This window comes from Onychostruthus taczanowskii, unplaced genomic scaffold (assembly GCF_017590055.1).
Source record: "Onychostruthus taczanowskii isolate IOZ18803 unplaced genomic scaffold, ASM1759005v1 scaffold36, whole genome shotgun sequence".
NCBI classification, from domain to species: domain Eukaryota; kingdom Metazoa; phylum Chordata; class Aves; order Passeriformes; family Passeridae; genus Onychostruthus; species Onychostruthus taczanowskii.
The window spans coordinates 4,601,097-4,626,656 of record NW_024501015.1 but is presented as its reverse complement, the minus strand read 5'-3'; the positions used below and the strand labels follow the sequence as shown (position 1 = coordinate 4,626,656).

Genomic DNA, 25,560 nt, shown 5'->3' with positions numbered 1-25,560 from the left:
AAAAGTACTATTGAATCTGAATGCTTGTTAGATAACCTACAGTAGTTTTAAATGCTAATTCGTAAACTGAGACAGTCTTTGGCATGCTATATGAGAAGGGAATAAAGAATAAAGCTCTTTGGGTGATATGTTTTTGCAAAGAACCAAAGGAAAATCAGGCATTTATTAGTTCTAATCAAAATATACCTAAACAAAAATGAGACCTCAATTTATGCATTGCTAAATATTGAACCAATGCATTCTTCAAGCCTTAGTTGTATTGTTCTATTTTTGCCATTCTTTTTGTTCTTCTTTTGTCAAATTACTGCAAAGGCACGACTCATTTTTCTATGCAGTATGATGTCCAATGATGCTGTGGTGGGAACATGGTATTTTTTTTACCTTTTAATATTTAAAATGCATTTCATTGTGGTGCAGTCGAGATGAATTCAATATACAAATAAATGATGCTAGTTGTGGCAGGGAGGGAGAGAAATTACATAAAGGTATTTTTATAGGGATTTTATTTCTCTTGCTTAGAATACTGGTGTCTTTGTCTCTGAAAGACTTCAGTTAATCTACAAGAGACTACTCTCCTCCTCTGTCTAGTTTTCATGAAGAGATTAGCAGACTTGTTTCCCATCACTTTTTTTTTTTCCCCTACGGTTAGATTGTTTTCAGTGATGTGGCTCCAATATAGGAAGTTTTGAAGTGGAAATAATCAAAATTATCTTCACTGGTTGCAAACCATTCCAGTAATATGTCTATAAAGTTATCTTGTATGTACCTACTGTAAGAGCATGTGAGCTTTTGCACTGCTGGCTTATGGAGGCTGCAGATAACTTGGGATTTTTCTCCATTTTAATCTAATAGTGCTACTTTTTACTTGATACTGATAGAAAGCAAATAATTTCTATTGAGGTGGAATATCTCATTTCTATTTGAACTTTGTGTTTCACAAAGGAGTTTCTGTATATATGAAGCAGGAAAAAGCTTTTAAAAGGAATGCTTTACTATAGAAAGTATCCTGGTACAGGAGACAGCTCACTAATTGCATTCTTCTAAAAAAATTCTTCCAAACTGTACTGAATTTTTATGTAATAACTTTAATGGACAAAGAAACATCTTTCTTAATAGCAGCTCTTCAAGTTACTGCTTGAGATGACTAAAACTCCACACTACAGAACTCTGATTTGGGACAGTTTGTTTACTGGTTTGTATTTCTTTATTTGTAAAAGAATACTTAAAGCCATGAGCTTCTTTCTGTTGTTAAAAGTCTGCTTATTACTGTTGCCATCTCTATCTTCACTGGTGCTGCCATAGTTGGGTTGCAAGAATTTAAATAGTTTCCGCTTTTCTTTTTTCTTTAAAAACCAAATCGTATTAAGCTTAAAGCACATTTATTTATTCTTAACTTTAGGAAAAGCAAGCTTTTACAGTAGTTGATCAAGAGTCCATCAGTCAGTCTAAGTCTTCCTGTTTTCCTCTGGGAGCTTGAGGGAAGATGAGTTGATCTGACAGTGTCCTTTTCATATGAGTAAATTGATCAGAATACTTCCTGTATTTGCCTTACCTCTAACTCCTTGTATATCATTCCTATGGAAAGGGCACTGATTTAAGTATGCCAGTGTTTTATTAAAGGTATTAAAGTTTTTGAATTGCCCTGCCATGACGTGCTCCTGCAGCAGAGTTTAGAAGTAAGAGCAAGGCAGAGGTTAGGAGACAGCATTTATTTAGGGGATCCATCAAAGTGCCAGCATAGGAAATCCTTCTGAGAGCAGAGAAGGGCTCTCTGTGTTATGTTCTTTCACGGGTATAGGTAATGCCATATTAAGTGCTTCATCATAAATGCAAACTAATGCAGTGACACCGTACCATAACTTATTAACACTGTTATGGATATAATTTATTAACCACAGAAAAATGACTCAAAGTGGAAACGAGAGTAGTTATCATTTTCTGTCATTGTCATTAGCAATACTCTGTTTTGTGTAGGTATGGAAGGACTTGCTTTAAAGTAATTAAGCCGCTGTGCTCAATGCATGGCATCTCTGAAGTCCCATTTTCACTTAGAGTTACTGTATTTTCTGAAGCAATCTTGCATTTTGTATATTTAAAAATTGCTCATATTTGTTCAGAATACTGGCATTCTATATACTGAAAAAAAAAAAAAAACTAAAAACAAGCCAACTATTTTATAGTGCAGACATACTTAACTTGAAAATATGTGAACAAAACTTTGAGAACCAGTCTGTTTCAATTATAGAGTCTTGAAAACTTAACAGTATTATGTGCTAGAGTAGTTTGGTTTTTTTTTTTTAATTTTTTAGCCATTTATTTTCTTGTCCAACTAAAACCTTGAGGTGTAAAGGTACAAACTCTTCATGCCTTTCTTGATAAAGTACCACCGTGACTCTTGCTGTCATCAGGACAGTTGAATACATGGTCCTTTTCGAAGCTGCTGTAATTCTCAGTTTGTGCCTGTGTGGCCACCCCTGAAGGTCAGTTTTATTGCTCAGTGTATGAACCCACATCATGGGGAATCCCTGTCAACATGACATGGAGTGCTTAGGACGGCCAGGAGCAAACTCACGCCTCTGAATTGCTGTGGAATTGCAAACAGCCGTTCAGACATTTAGCCTCAAATTTTTGGTACCAAGCAGTCAAGGTAAAAGGACACTTCAAATTTTGCATGGAAAACCCAAGTCTGTTTTGAGTTATGCACTAAAGTGCATATTTTCATGCTTTACATCAGGTTTGCAGATTTTATTGCTAGAGACTGGCAGCATGTGCAGATGCCGACTGAAAGAGTTTTTGCATTTGATACACACAGCTTGCTTCATTTCTGTTTCCTCTCCAGATCTCTTTTGATGGGGAAGGTAACTTGGAATTTAATCTAGGGCTCAATTTTGGGCCGTCTTGTGCATTCCATTAAATTGGTCTATCTCATGAGTGGCCTAGATCTCATTTCCCTCCTGTTTTGGCTCTTCAGTCTCCAAAGGGTTGTAAAGAAATTGTTCTACCATCAATTCTTATTTCCAAACCCTTGCACAGAAGCTCTACTCTACTTCAGCCTTCTGGGAGCTGCTCTAAAGTGATCAGGCAGGCAGGCAGCTCTGTTGCATTTACTTACTTAATGTTTGTCCTTCAATGCCTCGCCTTAGTCTTAGCATTTTCATACTTCACTTTCACAGTTTTGCTCTGTTTTGTTTTTTAGTGCAGAAGTTTCTTCTTACTTCCACAGTTAGCAACTGGAATATTATTGTACTATATATTTATTCTGATATTAATAAGGGGTTTTTTCCTCTTCTGCTCCTATTGAATTACTACATTTTTCTCTGTTTCTCTGTGTATTTATATGTGTATAAGTATGATATATATATATAGTTTGATCAACTTTTATGAGGAAGAGGAGAGCAACATTGGGTATTAGTCTAAGAGAAGGACAGGAAATCCTTTTGATAATTCTAGAACAAACTCACCGTGTACTTTTGAACATTTAGATATATCCCTTATCTTGAGTTCCTGTAACCTTTTCCATGAAAAGACGATAACAAGTCACCTACCAAATGAAGAGATTGTAGAGATTAATTAGTATCTGGGCACTGCTTTAAAAATATGGCAGTGATCAAATGACATTAACTTTTCTACTGGTATTATCTTGTCGGATTTTTTTTCTACAAAAAGATATTCTAAATGATTGTTGTTAGTATTCACAAACAGGCACTAACAAAGCACTGCAAAAGCACTTCTGAAACAAGGTATTCTTTTTTTTTATCCTGTAGTATCCTGAAATGTGAAGGTATTTGGTTGGGGATTTTTTTCCCCTCCCTTTTGCTCATCCTTTGAGACTCTTTGTATCTAGTCTGACTCTCAGGACAACCACGAGTCAGTACATTATAGATGAGAAATTCCAGGCCTGATATAGAGTAGAATCTCAAATCTCAATGGCTTTTTGTTAAATATTGTGTAGGGGACACGTAGTATTTCAAAACAATATATCCAGAGGCTGTGATACTTGGGGACATAGTAGTTTACAGACAATGTTGAAATTTTTGGAAGATATTTGTGTGTTCCCCCCTTTCCCCGCCTGTAATGTCATTTACATAATTTTGCTCTTGGTGATAAGGGAATAGCGTTTTTTCAGTCAGAGGGATGGGATGTATGCTTGCATTGCATGAAATGTATGCATACACAGTACAAGTGCTGGTACGATACCCAAGTCTGCATAGCTTTGCACTTGTGACAAATATAACTATCCTGACTGCATTTTTAACAAGCTTTCATGCTGTAGTGAATGATTCTCTTCACCTGACATGGGCCCGGTATAGACCATATACCTTCCTTTCTGTTCAGATACTCTGCCCTGAATTTGCATGCTGTTTTGATCTGGCAGAGACAACAGACGGAAAGCTTTCTTGAACATCAGTGTTTCTCAGTTCACCTGATGTGAAGGCACTTGGCCATCACAGCAAATAGGCAGCTCAACAGAAATCGTCTCATGATTCCACACTGCTGCTCTGATCCACCCTTCCAAAATCCTAACAAAAAAAAGTTGTGTTTGCTAAAATTAAAATTTCTGTACCTATAGATAATCAAGGAATGAGCTATTAAGAGTTGCCAAAATATAATACTTTTTATGAGCAGTTTTTTATTCATGCTTTACTAAACCAAAAGGTGTTTTTTGCCCCCTCCCCTTTCAATTTTACCTGCCTAGACCTGAGATCAAGTCCTTGGATTTCTTTGTTTCTTGTAAGTCTCTTCTGTCTTCCTCCCCTCCCCCAATAATTAATAACCTGAGTGAGGAATGCAGGTCTTTTTTCTGCTTTAGAAGTTACTGTACTTTAGATTTTAAAGATGTCATTAATTATTTCGGGGAAGTAAATCCTTGAGGGCCTGGGCTCAGCTTTTGGCAGGCACGACTTTTCAACCCACCCCCCAGTTGCTCAAGAGCATTCACTGTGATGTCTCTTCAAGCTGACATGGTATCTGGATTTTTAAAACATTTGCAATTAACTGTTAAATTTTGTGCCTAGAATTTTTAGTCATCCAGATAGAATGGGCACTGCAGAGCCCATTGCTGACGGGATGAGCAAGATTTGTGTCATAGGTATTTGGGTAGAGCTGTGTGAGGACATTCACAGGGTACTCAGCCTTTCAGTCGACTGATCGTTTGATCATTGATTTATGTTCTTTAGATGCACCTAAACACTCTCAGTGTTAAAGCTACACCAGTCTATCTGCAACTGTTTTATCTGCGTAGCACCCTATTAAAGGTGAAAATATACAGCTGGGTTTTTCTGCCTCTTTTTTAGAATTAAGTATAACAAGGATGTAAAGTCACTTTCCAAAACAGTTATGAGGCCTAAAATTATTGTGGGAGGAGGGGGAAAACATGTTTTGTTCTTCAAATAAATGCAGTGTCTCACTTCAGGAGTGTCTGTAAGGTGTCAGCATGTCCCTTGCTATCTGTGCTGTAATGTGATCTGCTTCTGAAAAGTGGAGGAGTCCAAGAGAGGAATGATGCTGGTGTTGAGGGTTTTTTTTGTTGTTGTTTGATTTTTTCAATTTTGTTTTTACACTCCTAAAGTCAGGAGTTATAAGCACCTGTCCTCCACCAGGCTCTCTTGTGAAAAGTACAAAATTAATGCTTTTTTGGGACTGTTACCAACCATTTTTGATTGTATCTTGGCAATTTTGAGAACTGTGTCACGTGAATGATTATCTGTATCATATGGACTTCAAGTTTTAGGGAAGTTACAGGACGAAAAAGGAACACAGATCATTTTCTTCTGATACGTTTTCCTCCTAAAGCATGCTTGCATTGTAGAACTGAGCCGTACTTGACTTCTGTTTTCACTCAGTGTTCCTGAGAATGCTATATAGAATATCCTGAGAATGGTATATAGAATAACTTGCATTTTAAATATTTGTAGCGATGTTCTTCTTTTTGTAAATACACATAACTATGGGGGTTTTTTTTGTTTTTTTGTTGTTTTTTTTTTTTCTTCTGGGTACATTTAGTGTGTTGAGAGGCAGTCAAGTGATACACTTTTACAGAATTTTGTATTCATTCGTATTCGTTCATGTTTCTTGCATAACTCTTAACACAGTCACGGCCAAGTGCTAACCCTGATTCATTTCTTTTTTCCATAATTTTATTAGAGAGTTAACAAACCACTTCTCCAGTGTTCTTTAAAGCAAGATTGCAAATAATTTTTTTTTTTCTTCTTATTGGCAAATTTTTGGCTGTGGAGTACTGCACAAGTATAAACAACATGAGAGATCCTTTAACATAACATGAGAGAGCCTTTAGTCGCTTTGCTCCCTAGCTTTGGAACTCATTGCCAATTGAAGTAAGGAAAGCTTGGCTGTTGGGACTTTTAAATCTAGACTTAAAAGTTATTTGTTCTGTTTAGCATTTTTAAAATGATTCTATTAGGAATTGTATGTGCTTCAGTTTTAATTTTAACTCATAATGATTGTAAAGCACCCTGGGATGCTTGCATGAAGGGCGCTACAGAAACCCAAGATTGCATTGTACTGTGTTGTAATGTATTGTATTATTACATGGTACTGGAGTTGGACCACGGACAATTCATATAGAAAGCATTTGAATACTTAGCTAAAGATAAGGCGGGGGGGGGGGGAACTGTCTTTTCTTGCTTATTTTCCCCCTTTTCTGTCAGTTATTTTATTAAACTAAATTAACATGGCAGTTATTCCCTAAGAAATACCAGCATAATTTACTGCTGCAAAGGGGCTCAAAATGTAAACCAGATGATAAACTAAAAATAAAAAAGTCCACATTAAGATTTAATTGCACTTCCCTTTCTATATTACGTTCTTATGTAAAATACATTACAAAACAGTACATTCTTTATCACTTCCTTCACTTTTAACTGAATTTCATTAACAATAAAGAAATATATTGTCTCTATTTTCGGTAATGTCACTTGACAGTTAATCCCTTAACTTGATGTACATGTCTTTAAGATTTTTTTTTTTTTTTTAATAAAGAACACGATAGCACTGACTGGAGCCAAGTATTGCACAATCATGTGATTTGCAAGTTTCCCAGCTCGCAGCTTTGCCAGTGCAGGTCAATTCACACCTGCCACACTTACGCCATTCTGGTCCTCATGTTGCTTTTCCTCAGTGATTGTCAGAGGTAGAGAGAGTTGTGCATGCGGCTCCTTCCTTCCCCCCTCCCTCCCCACTCCAAATGTGTGGTAAACCTTGTGCATTGGAAGTGTCTGCTCAGGAATTAAATGGAGTTTAATTTCTGTCCATTAGAAAGCTGCGATCCACATCGCCAATTAAGCCTTCTATTTAAAGGGCAAGGAGATATGTATGTCTACATCTTAATCACTGCTGTGACTGGTTTGCAGAGACCTTCTCTGACTGGTTCAGTTATTACTAGCAGTGGTGGGAGGCACAGGGTTATAAAACCTACCGAAAAGCTGAGCAAATTCTGTAGGTGCTGTAGCGTCACTGTCAGCAGATTTGAAGCTGAGGTACATCTGTGTTAGGGGACGCAGGGGTGTAGGCATAAAGATGAGCCAGGGAAAAATTACTTGCATTGATAATAATTTTTACCTGGCAGGAGCAAAAGCAAACAGGACCCACTTGTTGAGAGGCAGTGTTTAGAGATATGCAACTCTCACCTTGTCAGACTGGACTCATTGCATGCCTTCACTTATAATCATGACTTAGAAGAAAAGAGATGAGTTTCTCAGACTGAGCAAAACTCTCAAAGCTTGCTCCCCCACCATCACCACTTTTCTTCTTTTTTAATTAGTGATTAAATTCTTCCTTTTTATATCCAAGAACCATGGTAGGAGAACCCTAAGGCAAGGGTGAGCTTTGTCTCTCTTTCCTTGGACACTTCCTTAAGAGCAGCACAAATGGTATCAGATTCCGCTGGTGTCTTGCAGCAGTGATCAGAGGACAGGTTTTTCAGGACAGTAGCAGCCTCCTATGTGCCTCGCTCAAAGCCGTAAACTGCTCAAAAGGGAAAGTTCTGTTCCCCAGAAGTGGGAAAGGATGAAACGTTCTCCTCATATACACCTGTCTCACTTATTTTTATTTTGTTTTTTAAGTACCAAGATTTCCTACACTCAGAACTGCAGTTCCTCTATAAGCTTGCACCAGAAGAGGGACTGTGCCTCTGTTCCAAGGGATTTGATAATATACAGTAAACTGTCAGGGAGAAGGATGGGTTTTGTGTTGATGAAAAACTGAGACACATGCAAAGGACATTGGTATCAATGGCCTTTCTAGAGCCAGAGAGAAGACTTGAGCTCCATAAGTTTACCTAAGGTGTTTGTATTTGAATCAGTATATTGGGACTTCCTTAGAATTTTAAAGTTTGTGTATGTATTTTTTGTATTTATGTGTATATATCACAATAAAATTCCACCAAGATATATGTGCTAGCTCGCATATCCCTGAGCTCCTAAATGTGTGTTCCTTACTCTGCATTTCTTGTAAGGAGGATCTTTATGTGCTAAGTCTAATTCTGCTAATTTTTTTTTTTTATTTTATATATTTTAATGTTAATGCAATGACTACTCAAGAAAAATTTAGTAAATAGAACCCTAAAGTGCACATACATATTCCGCTTGGAAAGCTAGCTGGAACATTTCTCTTTTGAGATACCTTCATTGAATCTTGGGTCTTTTTATGAATTCTTCAGAGCGTTTACACTTTTCACAAACTCTTGCTAGTGAAAGATAGTAACACAGAGGCAAAACTAATACCTTGGCTAACACAGCTGCTTACATTGTTGCCTTTACAATTTTACATAGCAAAAGTTAAGAATCTGTAGCGAATTTCATACTATAAATTACTTTTCTCCTGACAAATTTTCATGTTTTTCTCAGTACAGAAAAAAATGTGTTCGTGTGCTTTTAGCAGCACATCCCTCATAGAATTTGGGTCTATATGATTAAGAATAATCAAATGTACATGTGGTTCATAAAGAGGCATGTGACATGAAACAGTAGAACTGAGACTTAACCATTTAAACAAAGGATAGATAAGGGATGTTGCATTTGGCACTAGAGGGGTATTTAAGCAAGCAATCAGAGGCATGAGAAATGCACTCACTAGGAGCAGAAATCAATGAAGTTCAAAAAGCTAGTCATACATTTAAAAAAAGAAAGAAAAAAGGTACATGAAAGGTACATTTAGAGGTTACAGAAAGAGATTACAATGGATGTGATGAAAGATCCAGCACAAGAAGTCTTCAGATAAATACTTGATGATTTCTCTAGCTCAGCCGCTGGTAACTTGGCTGAACTCGGAAATTGCTGGATGAAGTTCTAGGGTCTCATTTTATATAGATTCCAAAATGGATGCTCAAAATGGCCTCTTAGATTTTAAAAATCTGCAAAAACTTATGTAGAAAATGGAAAAGAGATCAAAGGAAAGGCTTATCCTTAACACCAAAAGAAATTCAGCAAGACAACTGTTAGTGCTACTGAGTCTGATGACTTCTTGTCTGGACATTGTGCCTTAGGGCTCAACTTCATGCCAGACATCTGATGCTTTGCTTAGCAGAACAGTGGAATCTGAGAAGAGACTTGCTGAAAATCATGTCCTATTTCCCAGAAAGGCAATCTTCCTTAACATGGTGGATAATATTAAGCAAAAACTAAAATGAAAACAAACATTGTGGCTGGGTGAAAATAGTGCAATTATCAACATGTCTATCAGGAGTAGGTATATACTGCAGGTTTGTAGAAAATTCTAGTATGCACGAAGCTAACTTTAATGCGTTAATAGGTCTAAAATGTCTTGTATCACACAAAGCATTTGCATTAGGTTAGTATTTGAAAGCATGTTCATTGGGACTAGCATCCTAGATAGGAAACAAGGCAGAAGTACTCTGACCTGGTTGGAACGGAGTGGTTGGAAAGAAAAGCAATCCACCAGAGAGGAATGCTGAAGGTGTCTCGTATTTTCACCAAACCAGTCTGTGAGGTCTCCAAGACTCCACCTACCTCTTTATTCACATACAAGAAATGCTGGTTTGTATCTTGGATTATTCAGATTGTCCTCTTAGTTTCTAGTTTCCCCTAGTCCCATTCATTCCATCCCAAGAAGAGGTGACTGCTGGTGCACAGGCTTCATGTAGTACATAGCCTAGTGTCGGAACAGCAGCCTTCTGGAGAGAGGCTGAGGCTGTCACCACACAGAACTGGTAACGAGGGATGTATCTTACTGTGGAGTAGCTTAATTCTGGTTCTGTGGACCTAAAGTCCAGCCCAGGTTGGAGCATGGCTTCTGGGTTTGTCTTCATCCAGCAGAAATTCTGTCTGTACACCCCAAGATGGTGTTGTGGTGGACACCAATGGGGAGGGCTTCTGAAAACATGCATCCCCAGCTTAAGCTGAAAGAGAAGTTTAAAGCAATCTATTCATTTCATAACAGCCCTTTCAAATGGATTCCTGGCTGAAATGGATAGCACGTTTCTTCCTCATGCAGCTCTCAAATTTCAGAGCTCTGCTGGCAAAGGCATTTGCATAATCAAAATCTTGGGGTGTAATAACTCACCCCTCAATTTCATTTTTATTCCATGAAGTAAACCAAGAATTAACTTATTGAATACTGGTTATTTTGCATTCTGTATTTTATCCAAGTTGTTTTTAGGAAGGGTTTAGCCAGGACTTTTACTTCTAAGTATCTGCCATTTACAAATCGTGTGCAGTAAAATCAGGATTCTTAAAAAGATTTGTGTTGGACATCTGACAATGAAGACAAAAATGCGTTATGTCTCCTTATCTTTTATAGGTTGAGGTTGTGACTTCATTTTCTTTCTTTTTTTTTTTTTTTTTTAGTCTAAGGCACTGTGCCATGAAGCTTGTAACGCAGTTATGAAGTTCTTCAAATCTGAATTAACATTTCCCACCTACCTATCTTTCTCTCTTTTAAGCTTTTAACCTTTGTATATATAAGAGTAGTATCTTGGGAAGCAGCTTTTTATTTGAGCTTTATTTATATCCATCAGTGGGAGATGCTCAGAAAACATTGGGAGAATGCTGCTCTGTCATGCAGCAACTGGGAATTTACATTACAGAATGGTAAAAATAGTGCAAGGATCAGTTCCTTCAGATGCTGAATCCTCATTTCTGATTTTCAAAATCTTCCCTTGTGTGGGTATATTTCTATCCATATATAAATATATGTGTATATATGTATGTATAATTTGGGTTCTTTTAGTTTTATATCTTCCCTCATTACACCAATGTAGCTCTATGTTTACATTAATACATACATTTATAATACTTAAAGACAACATAAGACAGAAAAGGAGGAGGAGATAATTTCAGTTTTTCAAGGATACGAGAAAGGAGGAAAGGCATATGATGTATTGGAAGAAAAGCTTATGCCGTCACTGTAAATCTGCCTTTTATTCAGTTTTAACTTATATGACCAGCGTTTGCCATACAGATCCTTATTCTCCTGACCCTGGCAACAGTATGGAGGTCAGATAGCCATCCAAGTGCAATGCCAAAGGCACAAACAAAAGTTTTTTTCTTCTCTGTCCATCTGTGGGTTTTTGCCTGATCCTACATGTTTATAGGGCATATGACAGCAAATTCCATTGCATTATTTGCTATAGTTCAAGCTAATGGACCAAGGAATTTAACATAATTCTTTGTACACAGTTAAACTGTCCATGTCAGGATTTCTTGTCCAAAAACCAGCTAGTGGCTGCATATATTTGGTCTGCTTTTATTCAGAATGGCAGATGATATTTCTCTGACATGCCAGAACACTAGGAACGACATTTTGCTCTGGTTGGGTTTTTGCAGTACGTGGGCTGGCATAGGCTAAGGCAGGCTAAAATCTTTTGATTTGGGGATAATCTTGTGTTATCGGGTTGGGTTTGAATGTTCCCTTCTCATTTGAAAAAAGGTTAACATGGAGCTTCCTGAGAAATAAGCGCTCATAAGAGTTCGGCTTCTGTTAGAACTGATACTTGCTATTTCCATGCAAACAAAAGCCACTGATAGTGACTAGAATAGGAGAAACAAAGTTCCTCTGTCCTTTTTGGAAAGATCCCCCCTCCATCTGCCCCTAAATCTTTAAGTTCTGTTCTGCAACTTTATCACTATTCAAACTAGATCTAGGGACAAAGGCTCATAGCTTTTCTCTTTTACTTTTTTTTAAAAAAGCATGTTAAGTTTGCAGCATTGGAACATGCCTCCCTGCTGGTGTCTATGGATGTAAAGCAGAGGATTTATGGGAGACAAAATAGAATAGGGTCTTAAAAGTTTGGCTTTAAAAAATGGAGCCAGTGGTTTGACAGATTGTTCAGTAAATGTTAATTTTATTGAGAATTATAAAAAAGGTGCTTAACGCCTCTGTACCATTAATATAATGCATTAAAAGGGTACTGTCAAGATTAGTGTTTCAGCTCTGAAATTTGACTGTAAGGTTTATGGGCAGCACCGTTCATACTCTGCTTGTAAGATGAGGTATCTTCTACTTACCACTTTACAAAACCATTATGTTGTTACAAGGCTTTACACTGAAAAACTTGATAAATAGTAAAACATAAATAAAATCTCATTTGAAAGGTGAGAGGATAGTTGCTGCCTGTCTTATAGCCAGATTTAGCAGATGCGAGTTTGAATGTAAAACAGTTGTGAAAATAGCCAGTGTCAAACTAGTGCAAAATTAAACTTGTGGGGTGTTCTGTTTTCAGTGTCTGTCATTGTTGAAATACTCCATTTCAAAAGCATGCATTCCTTTCTACAGAAAAAAAAAAATCAGATTCCTTAGTTGAAATTAATTAGCATTCAGAAACCAGATAGCATGTTTTTGGGTATTCATGAGATCTCTGTTTGAAAAAATGTTTTTAACTTGTAGAAATGTGTTGCAACACACAGATGGGAAGAAAAAGAAAAAAAAATCTCTTTAGCAAGCACTGTGTGTAAAAGGAATATTACATTTTGCACGCTCCTGATTACCCTGTGTAAACAGTTTTTGACATCTGTCTTTATAGTTTTCGAGAAGAGGAAGACTTTGTTAAAAGAACCATTTTTATACAGCAGTCACCATTTCAGTCTTGCTTTACCTGTATTATGAAAGCAGATGGTCTGCATGTCTTTTGAATATTTATAACTATCAAAAACAATCTCTTGCTATTCACCCTTAGGCTTATGAGATGTCAGGACTGTTCTGGTTGAAAAAAAATCATCTTGGGTGTTTACAGAAAGGGGATTACATTAAGCTGAAATGACTATACATTTTCCAGTTTAATATTTGTCCATCAGCTGTTTAATCGTATTTAGATAATTGTGTAAATAAGTTGTTGCAGCCCTTGCCCCTTCCACTGAGCAGGCTTGAAGCTTTAAACACCAATGAATGAGTTGTGAAAAAGCTCAGATTTTTTTTTTCCTAGTTAAACAACCTGGAAGGCCTAAATAAGTTTTGGTTACAGTGCTTCTTTTGAGAAAAATGTTTAAATTGCAAAGGAATCCCTGATATCTAATTCAGCCGAGTTGTTCTAGGAAGCTGCTGTGTCTGTTACTCTCTCCTAAGTCTGTTAGCATGTATTTGCTCTGTGTAAATACTGCAAACCAAGTACCCCTTCATGAGGCATGAAAACAACCTTATTCTGCCCATATAAAAATAATTTTAAGGTTATTTAGTGGAAGTTTTGGGACTGTGGGGGTTAAAAGCTTTTTTGACTGGAAGCTGAGCAATCACTGATAACAGATTTTGCTGTGGTTGGTTGATTTGGCAGAAAAGCATGAACAGTTTTGGTTTAGATGATTGAATTAACCTGATTAACATTGTTTTTGTTGTTTTGCAAAAAGGACAACAGTATACTTTTAGTGATGATCGAGCAACACTTCACCTGGTTGAAGAGCAGTATTAGAGGCAATGACTCAGAAATGCCTCCCTTGAAGCACCTGCAGCAGTGGCTGCAGCAATGAGCCGGCATGAAAGGCTCGGGTCCTTCCCATATCTTGCAGGATGCACCTTGTGTTAGATTCTGGCACAAAACAAAAGGTGTCTGATGCTACCATTTTATTGGGTTTTGTTTGATGGGCATATGAAACGATTCCTGCTTGAGATTTATGATATTTCCCCAGGGAGTTCCCCAACTTCTTTGAGAAAAAGATGGTGTCTGGTATTTAATCTCGGGTATTTAATCTTCCAGAGAAAATGGGATTTGGTTCAATCTATGCTGGGTGAACCTCAGCTGAACCTCAGAACAAATTCTACCCCTACCTTCACACAGTTGTTGGATGCCTAATTATAATTAACTTATTTGGCTAAAAAAAGAGCACTTGGGCTGCAGCAGATGGTATCATTCCAGAATAGTGGGATTTCTGTGAAGGTGGCACCATTTCAGATGAGATCTCCCGATTCTCAGAACATGACTGCAAGTGATGTGGTTGGGGGAAGGGAGATAAGGGAGAGGAAAAAAGAGGGAAATTTGAGATCTTGGAGGCTCACAATTTACTTTCAGGGATAAACTAGAAGGAGATAAGTTAAGATTGTGTATCTGTGACCAGTTTTTGCATTCTCTCAATTTTGTTTGCAACATGTGAAAAATAAGTCTGATTATGAGTGATGTATGTGATGCATTTGAATATTTGTATGATATATTTATATTCGTCAACCTTCTATGGGGAGGGCATCTGCCTCTGTGCCTCACAGATAAGGAGGATATGTGCAGTAGTACCAGGAGATGATGTACTTCACATACAATAATTTTTATTTTGATTATTGATAATTCAAGATGTGGGGAACTCCTCATTTGTAATGACCCGGGTAATATGAAAAGCATCAGTATGCCTTCAGTCTAGATAGCGAACCTCTGAAGACCACTAACTCCTGGGGTTAATATTAAGTTTTAGGTCAGAAGCATACCAGACATTTATATATGTAGATTGGCATTACAATGTACAAGAATTCTATAGCAACAGGAAATTTCTATAGCCAAGTGCATCTCTCTACTCTGATGTGACTGCACGTTTGATGACAATAAATAAAGAATAGAAACAATGAAATTCAGTGTTGTCAAGATATTTTCTGAGTTAACAAGGTAATAATATTTTATCTGGCTTGTAAAATTTTGCCTTCAGTGAATTAGTAAATAAATCATTGATTCCTCCTGATGAGGATTCTTAGCGTAGGTAATATCACTTGAATGTTTGCATGAAGTGTTCTCAAAGAAAATGCAGGATAATTTTCATTTTTAAATGTGTTCATAATGTCTGTCTTTTTTTTTTTTTTTTAATCTACTTTGAAGAGCAGGAGTAACATCACAGTGTTAGCCATCAAAGCTTGAAATTCACATTGTGTCAGAGAAGCTAAAACTCCCAGCAGTGTTTCTTAAACAGACCAGTCCCCTATTTGGTTGTAAAGTAACTGCATTAAATTTATTCCTGAAGAAGCAGGGGATGTGTTGCAAACTGCCATGCCATTTGTGTATTGTTTTTGTAAAATGACATGGAAGGGAGCACTAGGTAATCTTAGACAAACATCTTCAATAATAGGTAATTTACTAAAATTAATATACGTGTTTTCATACTTTAAGTTACTTAGGCAGGAGAACACATCTGAAAGGGGCAAAGTAAAATAAGAGAAACCCACCTTGAAGTCTAAATGACATCTGCAAAATACACATGAGCTGGTGTGGGATGATGGCCTCTGACAGGTGCAATTCCCTATTTTGCACATACAGATCTGCAGTTTCTGTAGTAGTCTGTGCAGTCATATAATTTGCCAATTCAGATCCACAGGACTTTTAAAATCACACCTTATGCATCATGTGCCCATGTTTAAGGTGGTTTAATCTATAAAAGAGCTTAAAAGATTATTTTATACATATTACACCTTAAGTATACTGCTGTTATATTGGAAACTGGAATTGGTATCAGCTGATCTTTGTTCTGGTCATTCAGGCTAGACTTGTGGTGCTCTACTAAAATTTCACCCTCCCCTTATACCACTAACAAAAGACTTATAGCTAGTTTCAGAAATGCCAGATTAGTATCAAGAAATGGCAAGAATTTTGGTGATTGGGAGAAACATAAAAATACCTGCCTGGTAGGTATGGATATCTACATTTGGCATAAATAATGCTGCCTCACTCTAGCAGTTCTGAGCCTCCATGAACAGCTTGCTACTGAGCAATGCCTTAGAAAATGGTTATAATGAACTTCACTAAGATCAGTAAGGAAGGTACTTTTAGTCAGAAATTGAACTAGCCTTTTAAGAGAAGAACTTAAAGAAACATTTTTTGCACTTTTACTCCAGGCTCTTCCTTCCAATGGCTACTGTAGTTGGTGTAACAAAGGGTTGATGCTCTAAATGATTTTTCAGACACCACAAATATATCTAAACGTTACATGCTGAATAGTGAAAAAATGTAATAATCAAGGCTTTGTCTTCTTGACTGTCATTGCTGTTTTGATACACTGGACAATTCTTGCAGTTAAGCCAAAAGTAACTACTTTCCACATAGAAATTTAAAGGGTGGCAAAGTTCAGTCTGTTGAAATTATATTTGCTAATTTTGTTGTTCATATATCATATACTAAGTATAATTTTCAAGTTGGAGCATTATCTCATTTTGCAAGGCTTAGTCTTAATTGATTTGTGAAAGAATGTACTGGAACTGAAAGTTTTATGCATTGTAAATTCCACTATTTTAAAATTGGTCAAAACTGAGCAGAAGGTAAATTTCTCACTGTAGCTATCTGATATCTCGAGAACCTTAGAGAAAAAAATCATCTTGATCTTCCTTTGGTCTATTTTACAGCTAATATTCAGTTACAGAATTAGACATGACAATAAGCTTTTCATAAGCCTGTTTTTGCAAATCACTTAAAATACCCTGTTTAGGAAAAGCAAGGGTTTATCTTGGGTTATTAGATACATATTTTATTCTGCTATAAACCCCATATTTTATCCTGCTCATAGGTCATTCAGATCAAGTTTTATCATATGATTTTTTTAGTGTCTGCTGTGTGATAAGTGGCACAGAGGAATTGGACATGGGTAACTTGGGTCACTGCTTGCATTTGTAAAGGCAGTGTAAGAATTACATGCCTGTGTGGGTGTGTGAAGGGTCAATCAAATTTAAAAGCAGAAATAGGATGAACAAAATTCACTTTCAAGATTAGCGTCTTCTGTCTAGAGCCCATCCCATTGCATGATGTTTCTTGGTCGATAACTTCGTTCTTCCTTTAGTATATCTGCTATTTTTGCTCCCATTTACAATATACCTTGGTTTGTTTTCATGCTCAGTTAATGAGTTTTTTAAAAGGCTTTGGGTCATAGGATTTAAAATGCAACATGGTTCTCAAACTTTAAAAATATATTGGTTCAACAATTGAAATAATTTGTGCTTTGACTTGTACTGCTCTGTATTACAGATTTTTTTTTTCTTCTCCCCTTTTCACACAGAGTATGATTTCTTCCATTGTGAACAGCACTTACTATGCAAATGTCTCAGCAGCAAAATGTCAGGAATTTGGAAGGTGGTATAAACATTTCAAGAAGGCAAAAGTTATGATGGGTAAGCAAAAAAAAAAAAAATTGCCTTGATGGTGGTTACATACCATTATGTGTCACATTGAGGTCTGTCACAGTCATATAAGAAGCCAGTTCCCGTCACGATAAGTTTAGGATGCTTTTGATGAGTAGATGTAGAAAGTACATATATAGTGAAAGAATTCATTTAAATAAATATTTGCTATTGAAACAGCCAAGCTGACTTGGGTTGCCAGAGATGTAAAGCTGTCATTCTGTAAATCTAGAGATCTTCTACCACCCAGAATAATTGTTTAGAAAACCTGTTCCTGGAACTGTGACGAATTGATTTTTTAATGTATGTATTTTTTTTTCTCGTGCTGGCTAATGTATATTTAAAGAAACAGGCTTCTACAGCTATTATTAGCTTCCAGCAAGAATGCTGTAATTTTATAAATTCAAATCTTTCTCTAACCTTGGGACCCTAATTTCAATTAATTTTAACAAATAGTGGTTGTGACAATTGTTTGCTTCTTGTAGTAAGCACAAGTAAATTATTGGAGAAAAAAATCTATCAATTCTGTGATACCTTTTATCTTTCTTAAATCTGTTCACATAATTTTGAACACTTTGTGTCAGAATATTTCTACATAGATTTCAACAGAATGGAGAAATAGGACCTCAATTTGGATTGAATTTTGAGCTTGACTTAGCTTTCAGTATTTGAGGCAAAATCATTCATCTACCCAAACGGGTTCCTTGCCTTTTATAGCTTAAGGCTGTAATGAAGACAATGCATCACTTTTGTGATAATTGCTTGAATTACTGTTCCGAGTGAATGGCCCACTTGGGTTGATCTCTACTTTCCCTGAGTGAAAAAAGGCAGCTTCTTTCCGTAATCTGATTTGTACCTCCTGTGCAACATGGAACCCTTCTTCTGAGACCACCAAATTTAGTGGTAAGACTTCACTTGGTTTCAGGTGGTCCATGCGTGAGGCAGCAGCGTGTCCATATGGGCAGAGTGACCTTTCCACAGCAGCCTCTCCCATGTCCTTTGCAGCAGTGCTCATGTATGGGGCAACCCCTGCAAATCTTATTTATACGGTCTGCCAAGACAGGTTCATGTTCCATTCACTTGGAGTCAGTGAAGCCAGTGAATAGAAAATGTGTGTTTGTGTATTCTTGTGTAAAATGATGCTGGCAGAAGAGGCAGCATTGCCCCCAGAGCCACCTGTGTGAGGGGTAGCAGAGCCTCTGCTTGGGTATTGATCCAGGCTATGGACACCAGAACTCTCTGCAGAACAACTGGCTTGCTTTTTATTTATCAAATTTCTGTCCATGATAAGACAGGGGAGGAAGATGGGGATGCAGGTGAGAATCCATGTGCCAATTTCTTCATCCAGATCTGATACTTGTGGAGGAAAGGGTGGCCTTGCACTGATGACTGTTAGTGAAGATCATAAGTACTGTGACAAGCTCAGGCACTGCCTTGAAAATGAAAAAGCCTTACTAGTATAAGAAAAACAATTGCTACAACAATTTTGCGAAAATACTGGACTTTTGGTTTTTAAATAAAGCTTTTTTGATTAAGGCTATTTCCAGACCAGAGCTGCTAAAGCTCTAGAATAAAAAAAGTTACAAATGCTGATAAAAAGGAGACTCCTTCATATCAACCTTGAGTTATTTTATATTGTTTAATCATGAACAAGAGGGGAACTGGAAGAATGCTTGTAGTTTAAAAAAACTGTGCTGTTATTTAAAAAGGAGGGTGTGTCAAAGACAGATGAGTTAATATAAGAAAAAAATTCAACCATGTTGCAAGTCACTGAAAAAAACCATGCATACATGGTTGCAAGATAAAGCAGCCCATCTGTGTAATTTACATAAATTATACTAGTTCCTAGCAGTCCCATACAATTGATGCAGCATCTAGAAATTAGCAGAGCATAGGGAGGTCTGCACCTCACCCTGCTTATTACAGATTTCCAGTGGCTGGGAACTGCAGATGTCATGGCAGGGACCTCATGGGAGGAGCAAAACCAGTCACCGGGGGCTTCTGTCTCTCTGGCTGGGACATGTTTTCCCACAAAAGCCCTCCTTACTCTTTGCACAGATACACTTGCTGTTTCGCCTGCATCATCTGCAGCACAGAGTGGATTTTTGTCTCTTGTCTATGCCCCATCTCTAGTTGTTTACTGCTTTGTCTGAAGTCCCCTGTGTCTGTCACAGTGGGATGCAGCAACCCGCTCACGGTTGGGTTGCATTGCACCATTTTACATTTGTTTATTTTTATTATCATGTCTTGTGAGGACAGTCAAGGTTGTGATTTTCAGTCTGATGTTGGCCTTTTCAATGTTTCTTTTCTGCTGTAGTTGAGATGGATAGCCTTTCTGAACTATCCCAGCAAGGTGCCAACCATGTCAACTTCGGTCAGCAGCCAGTCCCAGGGAACACAGCCGAACAGCCTCCATCTCCTGTTCAGCTTTCTCATGGTAGTCAACCATCAGTTCGGACCCCGCTTCCAAACCTGCACCCTGGACTTGTATCTACTCCCATTAGCCCTCAGCTGGTAAATCAGCAGCTGGTAATGGCCCAGTTGCTGAACCAGCAGTATGCAGTGAACAGACTTCTAGCCCAGCAGTCCTTAAACCAACAGTACTTGAACCACCCTCCTCCTGTCAGTAGATCCATGAACAAGCCGTTGGAGCAGCAGGTCTCAACAAACACAGAGGTGTCTTCCGAAATCTACCAGTGGGTCCGTGATGAATTGAAACGAGCAGGAATCTCACAGGCAGTATTTGCACGCGTGGCTTTTAACCGAACTCAGGTCAGTCGTCTTTTTTCTCTTTTTTTTTTTTTTAGTCTAAGAGTCCCTTCTTTCTCTCTCTAATTAGTAATTGCAATCTTCTAAGTCTGTCTTCTCATTTCTACCTTGTAACTTAGCTCCTCTGAAGGAACCATGCTTTCTTGCAGGATCACTGTCTATGTTGATACAGTACTGAAATCCTCAGGGACTGGTTTGTGGAAACATCCACCGTTCTTACAGGAAGCATGGTTCCTCTCCAGTTGTGATGGTTTATGAATAGCTGAATTTCCCAGTAAAGGAAATGAACAGCTCTATGCAGAGCCATTCACAAAGTCACCCAACAGATTGCCTTTTGTGTTGTAGAGTTGTACTCGCTCTGACCACCTGCACACACTGAACAACCTGGCTTCTTTCACAGGTGTACTGGAGATGGTCTTTTGTCTATACTTGCATTTATTTTTATTATTTCCCAGTGAAAGTCCTAATAGCATCTTTTCAGGCTTCTGAAGAGATTAAAAATTAAATGCTTCATCTCTAGATCATCTACTTTCTTCATGTATTTTTGTAGTTTGTTGCAAAAACAGTAGTTGCTGAGCTTGCCGGTGTCCACGTCAGAACATATACTTCAGCTCTTCAATGCAGAAAAAGCCAGCCCTAGCAAAGCTGATAAGTAACACTAAAATGTGTTATTTTTTACACCTGTTTTAGAAGCTAACCCTGTTATAATTTATTCTGCTCTATGAATTTAACTTAATGCCATGTTGCATGGAATTTAATCAAGCAGAAATTATGGAAGAAATGTCAGTATATTGGATGCAAATAATAAGATCTCAAAATTTTAGAAGTCTGTTATAACATGAAATAAAATATTTTTAATAGGACTTTGTAAAATGGGAAATATTTTAAAAAGACATAGGTAAATTTGCTTTGGGTTCCCTATTTTTAAATGAAAACACGTGCTTTGGGAACAATTTGCCCATTGTAGATTATAGTATAACAAAAAATTTCATAATTTGATTTTCTCTTGAAACATTTTTGTTTCTCCCTGCGTAGCTCAGAGAATAAAAATTCTGTTTCATATGCTCTGGTGCAGGTTTGAATCAGCATGTCATTTATAATTGTTCTGAATTACTATTGCCTTACAATATTTTACATCCTCCTTTAGCTAAAATAAAGTAGAGTCATTGTGTGAATTCTCTGTAGGGCTCTGTGTGTGCTTGTGTCTTTCCTCTTTACAGCAGAGGAGGTTTTCAAGATCTGGGCCTTTCATACCAAATTTCATGGCTTACGTGAACTCATGCAAGGATTATTTACATTAAGTTAGGTTCAGGCAGTGTTAGTTGTTATATGTAAAAATAAGTGAGTCTTCTTCAGTGTTTAAAAATTTAATTATTAATACTCGAAAGTATGAAAGCAATAGTAGTAGCTTCATGTTACAGTGGTTTGCAGCTGCCATCTTACCTGGACAAAAAAGCCAAGCAAGTAAGTCAGAAAATGAAGTTTATTTTATATTTACTTCTTTCTCATGTTTGCCTAAAAGTACACTGTTTTATTTAAAATTTCCCACCTCTGAAGTGGTCAGATTTTGTCAACTAGTTTTGCATACAGCTTTTGGCATTTCCTTTGTACATAAGCAGTACTTGTTACCTGAAATACAAGGATGATTGGTTCTAAGTGGACATTGAATTTATATGACAGATCAGGAGAAAATGTGATGTGATGAATGCAACTGCAGAAAAAGATTTCTAGTGCAAATACTGATTCTTTACTTTAATATTATTATTATTATTACACTAAATATATATTAAAATATGTATTGTTATGTATTTTTCTTACTACAAATGTTATTAAATATTTGTTTAAAGTTCAGTTCTTTTCCAGACTTTGTGGTTAACCAGCTTGGTAAAATGTGCTGAGAGTGACCCAGAACTGGGAGGAAACACCAAAATGAACATTGAAAACAATTCCCTTAAAGTGATATGAAATACACCTATATATTTTGTCAATTTTCAATCAAATCTACTTGGAAGAACACAGCGTAGTGTTCCTACATCCTGCAAATTGTTTTTGCTAATCAAGTTAGTATTTGCAGTTAGCTAGGTAAGATTTTGCAGTATTTGTTATGTTTTGTGGCAAACATAAGGAGCAAAAAGGAAAAATACTAGGAGATGAGAGAGTATCAGCCTCAATTTTCCCAAGAAATATCTCAGCATACTTTTTATATGAAGTAGAGCCCCACTGAAATACAGAGGAGTTTGTTGTGGGTGCATTTCACCTTTACAAACCTGGAAATTGTTAATTTTACCCATAGTGACAGCTAATATCCAAGGGTAAAAACAGGTACCAGCAATTTTTACATGAAAACTTTAAAAATTTGTTCTGCTTGCTGTATTTCTGAATTCCTCACAGCTTATTCAAGGATGCATCACACTGAGCTAAAATTAGGATAGTACTTTAATAACTGGTGCAGTTGATGAGTTATTTTCTAATAATGATGTAATATCCTAATGTGGTTTTTTTTTTGTTTTTTTTTGCTAGAAAAGTGAAAATACTTGTTGAAATTCCTGCTCTGTTTTCTGAGATAGAAAGCTAACTCAGGCTTACCACTGACATTTTTGAAACTGTCATAAGCATATTTGAGCTGTGTCCAGGGACCATATCATGCCATCAATTTCTAAAGACGTAAGAACTCGCTGAAATTGGTTAGGAGTTCTGTGCTAGAAAACCCTGGTGTCAAGATACAGTCTCAGATGAGGAGAGAGATTTGCTTTCAGTGTAAAAGTTAAGGAAGGAAGCAATCTACAAATTGGAAGTTATTTAGCTTAATGTTTAGGCAATAAAATGGACTTTGAAATTGGCTGAAGATGCTTTTGTTTTTCAGACTTATGCTCTACAATATGAATACAGAATTTGTAGAGAATTTTGGGTTGGAAATTTCTACCAGTGTAGTGTGGTAATTCAACACTTGATCCTAATTTTCAAGATTTTTTAGTGTCAATGACATTAAAAAAATGTCAACTAGAAATATTTCTATCTTTCCACAATCCAAGGATTTGGCAAAGATACTTCTGAGAACTAGCATGCCTTTTTTTTACTATTACTAATTTTCTATAAATTAGAAAAAAAACCCCTTAGCTACACCTTAGAAGTACGTCCTTTAGAAAGAGTGTGACTTTAATGTGTTCTTGAATAATTTCCCCCCTCCACCCTTAAGTTCCAAATGGTAATTTCAAAACTGAATTCTCGGGAATATGCGTTGTAAACTTTAATCAAGATCCAGATACCTGTAACTTGAATGAAACTTTCACAACTATACAGGCACAATAGGACAGCTGATACAGGTAGCAGAAGAAGTTTTGGTGGGAGGAATTTCTCTATAGTCCATCTAGGAAGTCTTCAGAGTACATACAGTAGGATCTGAAGTTTTGCTTGTCCTTCAGCAGTTGTGATTCCAACTCACTGGATGCAAAGAAACAGGTTGAATCCTGTTAGCACCTCCTTTCAGTGCACCGTGGAAAACTTTGTTGAGTTAGTACTTGTGCTGGCAGATCTGAGTTTCACCTCAAGCAGGGTGTCCAAAGGTCACCAGTCTGCCAGGATAATTTTGGTGAATTGAGACACTTATGTTTCAGTTGCCAGTTCATCAAATTAATAAATATGATATTTTGTTTTAGCTGATGACAGTGCACTGTGCCTGTGCAGATATTTCTACTATCCTGAAAGAGCAATTTCCATATTTTCTTGTGCTTTGCAGGCTAGAAAATGGTATTTGTGGTCGGTTTGTTGCCTTGGGTAGCCCCAAGCAGCCAGAGTGACAGTGAAGATGCATTGGGGTAGCCCCCTAAAGTGTGTTGCCACCGGCCCCTGTGCAGCAGAAGCTCTGTCTGCTGCTTCAAATATTAAACTAACCTGGGAGTTCCTCTACTCTGTTTTGTTCTTAAAGCTGGAGTACAACATCAACATTTGTTGGGCTGAACTGCCCTCAGAACCCTAAACAAATAAATGAACTCCTCTCCCATTTGTGTTGTGTGTTTCTAAATGTTAGCATGAGTCAGGAAGTGAAAAGCTTGAGTTCCCACAGTCTGCCATTTGACTGGAAGGTGTAGCTTAGCCTGGTGCATGGCGGGGTGACGAGCCCGCACTGTGCGAGCAAGGAATAATGTTAGTCATGGTTGTGGTTGGAACTGGAACTGGGGGCTGCCTGTCTCTGTTTGTGTACACTTTCAGCTGTAAGGTTTGCTGCAGGGACTTGGGTGCTGTTATACAGAGGTGACCTCCTGGCTCTGTCTTTATGAAAGAAGGAAGAGTGCTTTTTGCTGCTTTTCCATGTCTGAATTTTGATAGTTTTCTTTTTTCCCACAAGTGACAGTGTTTGATCTGTAGGTTTTTAAATATTTCTCAGTGTTTCTCACTTTTCTCTCTCCCTTCCTTCTACTTGAGCCCCATGCTTGTTTAAAATATTAGCTGCCAGGACGTATTGCCTTTCATTCATGTATAATGCCTTTTCTCATATGTGAAAACTTCTGTGTATTTAGGACTGCACTCATGCTAATTCTGGGCAAATGCTATTTTGAAGGAGAATGCTTGGATGCACTAAATGGCTCTGTGTAATTGTAAAACAAAATCTAAGTTTACACAAGCCACCTTCTCAGGCACTACTTTTTTTTTTTTTTTCCTTCCACTTTGTCTTTGGCACACTTTATTTTCCAGTAAAATGAAAAATGAAGATGGATTATTCAAAATTGATAACAGTAATGGACCATCATGTAATGTTTTATTGAATTTGAGTTCTGTAAATTATGTGGTAGAGAGAAATTTGCCTGCTTAAGTATAACAGAAATTGCCACTGTATTCATATAATTCTTCATAGTGTAATTTAAGAAAAAGTACACTATCCATATCACTATTGAATAAAAGGTAAAAAGGTGCTATTACACTATCATGACAGCTCTCCTCTTGCTACTAAGCGGCATAGATAAATGTGTCTGCTTATAACTTACTTGGCTGGGGTCCAGGCTTGTGAATGGAGTTTGGGAATAATCTTCCACCTGGGCATGGGATAGGAGGGTCCTGCAACCAAGACAGATAGTGTTCAGGGATGTTCTGCATGTTTTGGGAAGGTTTGGGCAAATTGCATGTTTCTTCTGAAAGCTTTGAAGTTCTATCACACTGATAAAAATCTGTTTGAATCAGTGATTATGTTCAAGGAGGAGACAAACTGGGGGCCAGACAGGCAGTGTTTTTGTTCATATTGGCAGACACTTTAAT

General features: G+C 37.3%; 1 protein-coding gene across 6 annotated transcripts in view; it reads left to right on the top strand.

Annotated features, from left to right (window-relative positions):
* Positions 1–25,560, top strand: part of SATB1 (SATB homeobox 1) — a 73,887-nt gene that overhangs the window by 9,795 nt on the left and 38,532 nt on the right. For all 6 annotated transcript variants that reach the window (XM_041411516.1, XM_041411515.1, XM_041411519.1 and 3 more), the window contains 2 exons: positions 17,421–17,532; positions 19,859–20,313. In XM_041411516.1, coding sequence (XP_041267450.1) covers positions 17,421–17,532; positions 19,859–20,313 — 567 coding nt within the window. The remainder of the gene's footprint in view (positions 1–17,420; positions 17,533–19,858; positions 20,314–25,560) is intronic.